The following is a 10,402-nucleotide window of genomic DNA, read 5'->3' as shown; positions in this document are numbered from 1 at the left end:
AGCAGGCACCTCACTCTCTCAACCAGCGTTCTGTTCATCCTCTCAGCTACACCATTCAACTGAGGAGTCTTCGGAGGTGTCCTTTGATGTCGAATACCCTGTTGCTTACAATACTGATCAAAATGACCCAAATACTCTCCCCCATTATCAGTTCTGATGCACCTCAACTTCTTCCCAGTTTGTCTCTCAGTTGAAGCCTGAAACTGCTTAAACACATCCAATACTTGATCTTTTGTTTTCAAGGTATATACCCATATCTTCCTTGAATGATCATCTATGAAGGTAACAAAGTAAAGACAGCCACCAAGTGTTTTAATCTTCATAGGGCCACATACATCTGAGTGTACAAGATCAAGTATACCTCGCTTTCTTGTAGAAGGGGAACTCTTGAAGGAGACTCTGTTTTGCTTCCCTGCCAAACAATGTGTGCACTTTTTCAAATCTGCACTCTTCATCCCAGATAGAAGATTCTTCTTGGCCAATATTGCCAAGCCTTTCTCACTCATGTGAGCAAGTCTCTTGTGCCACAGCTCTACAGAAGACTCATCATCCATGGCATTAATAATTTCTTTGGAGAGGCTTGCTTGCAGCATATACAAAGTAGAAAACTTCTGGGCTCGAGCAATAATCATAGCACCTCTGGTGAGCTTCCACTGACCATTACGAAAGATGCTGCAATACCCATCATCATCAAGTTTACCTACCGAAATCAAGTTCAAACGGATGTCAGGAATATGCTTCACATCTTTAAGAACTAACTTCATGCCATTACTCATCTCCAAGCACACATCTCCTATGCCAACAATTTTGGCCACGGCATTATTGCCCATCTTCACTGTCCCAAAGTCACCTGCTGTATAGGACGTGAAGAGATCACGTCGAGATGTAACATGAGTTGAGGCACCACTATCAATCACCCAGCTGGTCTCATGGCATGCAAGATTAACGACTTCATCATCATAAACAGTGAAGAAGTCTCCGGCAGTGGTGGTGGCAACTCGGTCATCATTATTGCCATCATCATTCTTTGTCTCCTTCCCTTTTTCTTTGTTGTCTTTCTTCAACTGTCTGCAATATTTCTTTATGTGGCCTTTCATGCCACAATGATGACACTCAACATTAGCAAACCTGTTGGACTTGCTTCTGCTTTTATCTCTGTTTTTCGGACCTTTGCTCTTGCTCCTCCCCCTTTTCTCTGTAACCAAAACTTCTGACTGTGAAGAGGATCCCTGTGATTTTCTTCTCATCTCTTCATTCAATATACTACTTTTAGCCAGATCCATATTGATTACACCATTTGGAGCTGAGTTAAATAGTGACATTCTAAATGTCTCCCAAGAGTCCGACAAAGTACCAAGTAAACACAAACCCTGAACCTCATCATCAAACTTGATACCCATCCCAGCCAGCTGATTAATAATTCCCTGGAAAGTGTTCAAGTGATCTGTTAAGGGAGTTCCATCTTGGTATCTCAAATACATCAATTGCTTCATCAGAAACATTTTATTATTTCCGGTCTTGCGAGCATACAACTCCTCAAGTTTTTGCCAAAGTGTGCGTGCATGTGTCTCACCATCAACATGATTCAAAACATTATCATCTACCCATTGCCTAATATATCCACAGACTTGTCTATGCATCAAAGTCCATTCTTCATCAGATTTATTTTCTGGCTTCTCAAAGGCAAACACAGGTAAATGAAATTGTTTCACATATAATAGGTCTTCCATCTTGCCTTTCCATATATGATAATTTGAACCATTCAATGACACCATTCTACTTAGATTAGCCTCCATAATTCAGCACAAGATATTCAACAAAAATAATAACTTGGCTCTGATACCACTTTGATGGGAGTAACAACAATGCCCAAACTCCCTCTTTGTGTGAATCTACAAGGAAACTACCAAATAGAGCAATATATATATGCAGAATATATATCCAAACACCACAAGCACAAGACACACGATTTTAAGTGGAAAACCTTCTCAGTGTGAGAAGGAAAAACCACTGGGTCACTCAAACAATTCCACTATCAACAATTACGGGAATACATGAGTCTTCTCTAATCTCAACTAGAGGCATATACAATCAGCAACTATCTTCAAGAAATACAATTTCTTGGCTCAAATCAACTTCTACAAGAGAAAAAGGAAAAATCTCACCAAAGAGGAAGGCTACTGTTCACGGGCTGAAAAACGTCCACCGGATGCTCAGAATCCGATCTCCACCGTTCACAACGAAGATCCACGTGTCATGAACATCCACACAAAATTTCAGCTCAATCGGACCACAAATGCTCGTTGATCGGAGCACTTGATGAAGTCTGGACGGAGGTTCCAGAAAAGACAGCAGCCTCTCTTCTCCTCTTCTTTTTTTCTGATTTTCTCCTCTCTCTCTCGACTCTGGACGACGCACACTGCTGTCCAAAACTCTCTGATTTCTTTTTCTCCTTTTGCACAGCTGTAAAGCCAGCTGATTTCTTCTTCTTTTTCTTTTTCTCTTTTCTTCCTTCTTTTCCGCAAGTCACTCACGCGTGACTTGCTTTAATAAAGAAAGAAGACATGGGTTGGTCCCCCCCACTTAGGAGGGACCACCCAACACTAAACTAGGATTGCAATAATTTCGGGATACAGAATAGTCCATCCTCGTAGCCAAAAAAACTACTAGAATGCTGGATTACACCAAACCCTAACCCGATACAAAATTGAAATTATGCTATTCTGAAATTGAAATTAGGATACTCTATTCGCAAAATAAAAAACTCAAACATGCGCAGCCAAACAACCAACTTTCTTAAACCAGAATAAGAGAAGAAAGTCACCTATAGCCAAACGCCCTTCCTCTTCTTCTACGAAGAAGTATTGAAGAACTCACGATCGTCTCATTGTGATGTATTGCATTTTATATTTGGAAAAAAAAAAAAAAAAAAAAGTTTAATGAAATAAATTCCTAATGCATGAATGAAGGAGTGAATATTAAAATTGTTTAACACCATAAAAGTCTTTCATAAAATAAGCAAACACTTCATATATTATATTATCTTATCAAAGTAAAGAAGGAAATCAAGTAAATTAAAGCTGTGAAATGAAAACACATATTGTTGGTCTTGCTCTATCATCTGTTCACCTCCCTTTCATGTTTGTTAAATGTTCATTGTCGGTCACTCTTGCTCGTGAAAAGCCTGAAAAGATAGCCAACATGAAATTTGAAGAGGTTATTGTTACAATTTATTCACCACTCAAGGAATTGCATTGTTAAATATAGTTGATATATATACACTAATGGGTATAAATTAAAATTATTATATCTTTACTTAATACCTCTAATCATTCACCACTTTTATAATCATACCTTTAAACTTTAAAACATGTCAATTTAGGATTATAATCTTTCAGAAGTTTGCAATGCAACACTCCCGTCCAAATTTGGCATTAAATCTAACGATTGATGTATGAAATCCCCATAATAACCCTAGGATGTTTATAAAATTACAAAAATACATTGATTTAATAATTTTTATTTTTTTTTAAAAAAAATATTAACCTCACAAAATAACCAAAACCACAACCACCTAGGACCCACTGTGCTTTTCTTTTTTAAAATAATAATAATAAAATAAATAAAAAATAAAACTTGGGGTATGTTGGGGATTTTCACTTGCTCTATTAGGATTTAAAGCTGAAATCGATCAGGATGGTTGATATTGCAAAAGATGGTAACCTGTTTAAGGATATAATTGTTAAAGTAATAAAAGATTAGATGTGGTAAGTGAAGTTTTTTCAAAATTATTTATATATACTTTACCTGGCTGGCCACAGTGTGTAGTCAAATATAAAGAATTTATTACATAAATTGCATATTAAAGTTAACAATTGATATGAAGACTCGTGCTCAAGCAATGTGACAATTATGTGAACTTAAAAAAGCAATAAGCAACAAGACAATGATAAGTTATTGCTTTAAATTTGGTTAAAAAAAAGCACTTATGACCCTAATCTTTCATCACTTTTGAAAAAAAAAAAAAAACACAAAAAAAAAAGAAGGTATCCAAACTTTAAAAAATGTCAATTTAGGGTATTTATTTTTCAATTTTTTCAATTTCAACCATTTGTTCGGATTTAAAAAGAAATTATATCGGAGAGTTGAAATTTAAAAAAAAAAATTAAAAAAAAAAAAAAAAAAAGTGAAAGATGTATGCCTTAAATTGACACTTTTTAAAGTTTGGAAACATTTTTTCAAAATTGATGAAAGATAGGGATTATAAGTGAAGTTTTCCCTAAAAATAATTTCATAAATTGATAAATAAGAGATAACATGTTTCTAACCTTTTCTTCTTAGCGTTTCTCTTGTGCTTTACTTAGCCTTCTGTCGCACGTGCATGTCTTCCTCTTTTTTTCTTTCCTTTGAGTCGCACCACTGGCCTTTGCTTAAACAAATCTGACATGTTTGCATAGGATTTACTTTATCGAGTAAAACAAGACTTTCAACGAAAGTATTCTTGCCAAGAAAAAAACCCTCGAGTTTAAGATTAATCAATCTATTTGTCTTGGGATTACATAAGGTCGACACTTTTCCCTTTTTCCAATGCCAAGCCAAAATCTTTTCGTTGTTCCTTAAACAGAAGATCTCCCCAAAGAACCAACGCTTTAAATTAATTGTAAACTGTTTAGTCCACGATTCTGCCACGCCATATTCCTTCATCAACCAAATGTTGCATCTCAAATCAACATTTTCTTCCCCGTTCTGCACCATTAAAGAAAGCAATCCACCAGAGACACCAAGAACAGAATCAGCACCCAAGCTTAAACTAAGATGATCCGGAAGCTTCATCACTCGGAGTTGCTCATCACACATATCAAACAACACAACCATTCGTTTACGAGAGCCGGATGCCTCATGAAATACAAGCCAGTGACTCGCCCCATTCAAGAAAGTATGCGTATTCTCATATATATAATACTTACCAAAATCGTCAGCACCCGTAAAAGTCTCCCAAGTGCCTGTGCGGAGTCTATAAAGTTCCGCCTGAAGTGGAGACAAGGTGTTATAATCATTGACCATTCTCAGCACCTTGTAATCATTACTTGTATGATCAAAGCCGAACCCGTGAATACAGTATTTGCTTGTTGCTTTCACCGGTACAACAATGCGAGGTCGAGGAAGAGTCATAGACATTCTAATTGCAGGGTTCCATAGAATATGGGACTTGTTGTCAGTCGTAAAAAGTATTAATCCCTTGCAATCATGGACGACTCCATGACATCTACCCCTCATTTGGCATGGATATTCAAGTTCTTGAAACTCATTGAATGAACCATCGATATGGAGTAATCCGTATGGTGTCTCTATGTCTTTATATCTATGCCAACGTATTATGTGAGCGTAATTGCCGGTGCTCTCACTGTGTTGGGTGTGCATGGAAATAAATGTAGGAGTAGAGATCAAGGATTTCCATGATTTACAAACACATTGGAATCGTAAAAGAGATTTCACGGGTAGGCTTACCAGGATTTCAGTCCAAAGATCGCGTGGAAGCCGGTTTGACATCTCTGTGAGTTTCTCTTCTTCGCCCCTTGGAGAAGATGAACTCAGGATGAAGAAGAAAGAAAAAGCCAAAGGTAATTTGTGCGGCAAACCAAAACCCAAAGAAAAAACCCATGTTTTCTTGATTTTCTTTATATATATAGAAGCTTTTAATTATAATTAAGTCAGTTAAAAGCAAAACACCAAACCTAATGGGAAAATTAAAGAGGGGGTGGGACCGCGCACGTATGTGATAGAAGTGAGAAGGGAAACGAATAATCTTATCTTTTTCTTTATTGTTTTATACGAGTCTTTATCTCAATTTTGCTTCAAATTCCAACCATTATTTTTAAATTAAGAGGTAAATTTTGGCACTTCAAACATATCTCAATTTTTCTTAATTCATTCCTTCTTATTGCATCGATCGATCGCACATATTTATTTTTCTTAATCCGAAAATTCTAGTAAGTTTATAGTTTTTTTATTATTATTATTTTTAGTATGACATACGATCACGTCTCAATTTTTTATTGAGTTTATGTGGACTTTCATCAATTTTATAGAAATTATTTGGACGAAAGTCGCATTTTCAAATTTAACCATAAGCAAGATACTATGTATAGATACGAATCTAGACCCAGGTGTGATAAAAATAAAGTCACAATGAGTGTTTAACCTTTTAATTTCTTTAGTATGATTTTTGGTGACAGGTGAAGAAGATTTATCATGAGACATCTATAAAGTGAAGAATAATAATGGAATAGGACATTAAGGCCCTAAGAGCATTCCTAGAATCCTAGTAATCTCACCAAATTAAATCTATTTTAGTAAGTCACTTTTTTAATCAACTTCCAGTAGCCTTATTATTTTAACCATTCACTATCATTATTCTATTTAAATAATATTTTTTCATATTTCTTTATTCTTTCTCTATTTAATTTTTTTATTATAATAATGAAGCTGCTAAGAGTGATTTTTGTATGTTTTTACAAAATTATCTGTTATAATGAGTAAGAGATGTCAATGTGCACCCAAGGGTTTGGAGTCTTCTACATTGCTTATTTGTTGAGTCCTTATCATAGTGTTATCTTTAGTTTGAATTGTTTAAGTGTTTGAGTACGTTGTATTATGTTTTAGTTGGTTATTTAGTTTAGTTGAAGTTATCCACATCGAGTATATCTCCGTGAGTGTTAAGCTTATGTATGTTTTATTGTTTCATTAGGAGTCTATTGTTATCTTGGTTGGTAGAAGAATTAATGATCATGAGATCATCTAGGGGAGTTATCTCTTAGTGTTATCTTTCAATTATGAGTTAAGTTGTAATCTCTATTTAAAGAGTTGTTGATGGATAATAAAGCAAGTAGAATTAATCACAAACCTTGTATTTGAAAAGGTCTAAGTTTCCTTCAACGAATCTAAAGGGTTTAGATTCCCTCAAAATCGAACCAATTATCCCATTACGTGTTCGGGAATTCATTTACATAACATTATCTCATAAAAATTTAACTATTTTGATGAAGCCGCTAAAAATGCTCTCATGAGTTCTTACCGACGGTGCAGCTGCGACACCGTAGCATCACATGCATATACTTATGCGAGTAATGAGTATATGTTAGAAATCATAGATTCTTTGATCTACGTGATGCATGTGAATTTGTAATTAATGTCTGAAATGGATATTAATTATATAAGGTGTGGTCACTGAAATATGTGAAGAATATATGAATGTCGATCTTGATTGTCGTGAACTCAGGGAAGATAAAATAGATTCACATTTTATGTGGAATATTTACATAATCTGGTTAGACAAAAATGTTAGATTTGGCGTATTTACTTGCTTAATTATACAATTTTTTAGGATTTGGCTTCCCTCCTCTTATTTAAGTAACAAGAGATCTCCTAATATGGATCCGGCTAATAATAATGATTCAATGCCACCTAAATATACAATTTTTCACCACCTTGTCTATGTGGCAAGGTGGTCCCCCACTACTTTTTGAGTTTTTTTATTTTTTAAAAATAAATTAAGGTGGGGGACCACCTTACCACATAGACAAGGCGGTGAAAAGTTGTATATTTAGGTGGTAGTGAATCATTACTCTTATATATATACGTGACATTTATTGTAAAAAATAAAAAATTAAAGTCGGCCCAAATTTAACCAAATTCATTTTAAATCAAACTGTATCGTTTTATTAATTAACCAAAGAAGTCTGAAGCATTGACGCCGTTTAATAGGTAAAGAAATGTCTCATTTCAAGCTACTTTCTCCCGGAGCGTAGACTTTTTCAAACGCAAGATTTGTGATTAATTCTGCGTTAACTTTTTATTAATTGATCACCCATTAAATAGGAGATTACATGACTCAAACTAAAAAAAATGGAGATAAACTCCTACAACAACTTGGAGATCAACTCTTACAATGACTCAATTAAAGATTGCATGGCAGTGCTATAAATAATTAAAAGACTCTGACTTAGATAAATAATTATAATAATATAACTATCATAATTAAATTAAAATACTCATACTCTAGTATACATGCTTGTGAGTGGTCTTCTGTTCGGCCAATGTCTTCTTCCTGCAGTAGAATTCTACTTTCATAACACATTTACTTAGATCCATTGAGTAAAACAAGACTTGTATGGTCAAAACCAAACCCGTGATCACAGTATTTAATTGCTGCGGTTGGGTACTTCAATGCAAGCTTGAGGAAGAGTTATAGACGTTACAATTATAGAGTTCCAAAGAATTATGGTGCGTTTGTGATTGCGATTTTGTAGAGAAAAAGTGCGATTTTAAATCAAATCGTAGAAAATAAACTGTTTGGAAACTGCGTTTTTAAAAAATTGCGATTTGAAAATGCAGAAAAATGTTTATTCAAATCGCAGGCAGTGTGGTGCTTTTTTGAAAACGTAGTATTTTAGAAGGCTAACCTGCGATTTTAAAGGCTAAACTGCGATTTTGCTAAATACTTAATTGCGTTTTTAAAAATCACTTTTTTTAAATCACACATTTTAAAATCGCTATTTTAAAATCATACTTTTTAAAGTCGCAAACCCAAGCAGACCCTTAGGGACTCCAAATAATCATGGCCGGCTCTATAAGTTAAACGAGAATCCCTTACAATCAAGTACTTCATAATCTCTGCCTCTCATTTGGCGTGGATATGCAAGTTCTTGAAACTCACTAAATGAAGCATCCATATAGAGTAATTGGTAGTCTTCATATCCTTCACAATGTAAAAGGTGGGTGTAATTGTCGGTGCTCTCATTATGTTGGGTGTGCATGGAAATAAATGTAGGACTAGATATCAAGAATTTCCATGATTTACAAACACATTGAAATCGTAAAAGCGATTTCACGGCGGGTAGTCTTACCAGGATTTCAATCTCAAGATCGTGTGGAAGCCATCTCGATCAGTGAATTCTTCCTTTTTGCTCAATTTGCGTGGCGGCTAGGAGAAGATGCAATACAAAAATCAATTGGAGGTTGTGACTTAACTGCAGTCGAAGATTATCACCTAATAAGGACGGAGGGGGCTAGCCTCCAATTTCTTTAAAAAATATATATATATAAAGTTGGAAAAAAAAATTTATAAAAATAAAAAATATAAGGTAAAAAATAAAAATTTAGTCTATTGGCCTGTACCAAAAAATAAAAAATAAAAAAATTGTGGTCATAAGATCAAGCTTCTGGCTCTGTCCCAATCAGCTAGTAACAATTGAAGACTGTAACATAAGTACAATTGAGTCTATCACTTAATCGTCAAAGATAACTAGTTGTAGTTAAAGTCTATTTGTATTATAGATATGGACCCAACTAATTTTTCTTTTTCAACTGCACGCGTACTCTCTGAAAACAAGCCTATATAAATGCTGACAGAATCATAAAGTAAATAATTTCTGGATTCTCAATAACATGTTAATGCTTATATAAGTAAGTAATTAATGCTTCCAAATGGTTGACTCCGTACACTTTACAAATAGGACGAACCAATTAAATGTGGTATCATATGCCCAAAATTAGGAGCGAGTTGAGGAGGAGGAAAAAATAAATAAAAATAAAAAAATCATAAAATCTTCTTGAACTTCTATTCAATTTAAATCTACCATTTGAAAGTTAAAAAAACTTACAATTTCACTCCTCAATCTTCGAATTTGTTGCAATGTCTCTTATCTATTATAATTTTCTGTTAAATCCTAACGGCACCCTTGAAAATGACAAAAATACCCTCGCCCTTTTTTCCTATTTAATAATAATAATAATAATAATTTAAAAACAAAAAAAAAAGACCAGTAGGTCACCAGACCCATGACGAGGTCACTTGTGACCTGCGTTTGGTCACAGAGTGACTTGTGCAAGGTCACAAGGTCTTGTGACCCAGCCGTGGGTCAATCACGGCGTGACCCATGCTGGGTCATCGTGGGTCTCATTTAAAAAATAAAAAATAAATAAGAATTAAGTTTTATTTAATTTTTAATTTGAAATTAAGGATATATTTGAAATTTGGGCATAAAAGTCATTTACCCCTTTTTGCCATCTGATTTAACGTCAAACCCTAACAGAGGGGGATATTGTAACAAATTCAAATATTGAGGTGTAAAATTGAGAGTTTTTGAACTTTATGAGATTCATTTTGAATCGAGTGAAAATTTATAAGGGTTTTGTGAAGTTTCTAAAAAACAAAACTAATCGGTCTTGTACATTCCTAATTCTCCATACTTTGGATTGTGCTCATCATTTTGGTTAGAAGAGGCCAAGGATTCAACTCTTCATTTTGGAATGAGAATATGAAATTCCTTGCTCCGTCCAGATGGGAAGAACAGAGCACAATTGAAAAATGCTTTTGCACCCAACATTATATTGGAATCTC

At 34.6% G+C, this 10,402-nt stretch overlaps 1 protein-coding gene across 1 annotated transcript; it reads right to left on the bottom strand.

Moving 5' to 3' along the window:
- Positions 1 to 4,356: 4,356 nt before the first annotated feature.
- On the bottom strand, positions 4,357 to 5,550 carry LOC133881260 (F-box/kelch-repeat protein At3g23880-like). The gene has a single exon (XM_062320189.1). It carries the CDS (start codon positions 5,548 to 5,550, stop codon positions 4,357 to 4,359), a length of 1,194 nt encoding a protein of 397 aa, XP_062176173.1.
- Between the last annotated feature and the right edge of the window lie 4,852 nt (positions 5,551 to 10,402).

The sequence above is a fragment of the Alnus glutinosa genome, chromosome 11 (genome assembly GCF_958979055.1).
Source record: "Alnus glutinosa chromosome 11, dhAlnGlut1.1, whole genome shotgun sequence".
Classification (NCBI taxonomy): domain Eukaryota; kingdom Viridiplantae; phylum Streptophyta; class Magnoliopsida; order Fagales; family Betulaceae; genus Alnus; species Alnus glutinosa.
This window is presented reverse-complemented; position numbering and strand designations above follow the sequence as displayed.

Bases quoted from the DNA above. Each gene is read 5' to 3' on its own strand.
- LOC133881260 (XM_062320189.1), bottom strand. From the start codon at position 5,550: ATGTCAAACCGGCTTCCACGCGATCTTTGGACTGAAATCCTGGTAAGC.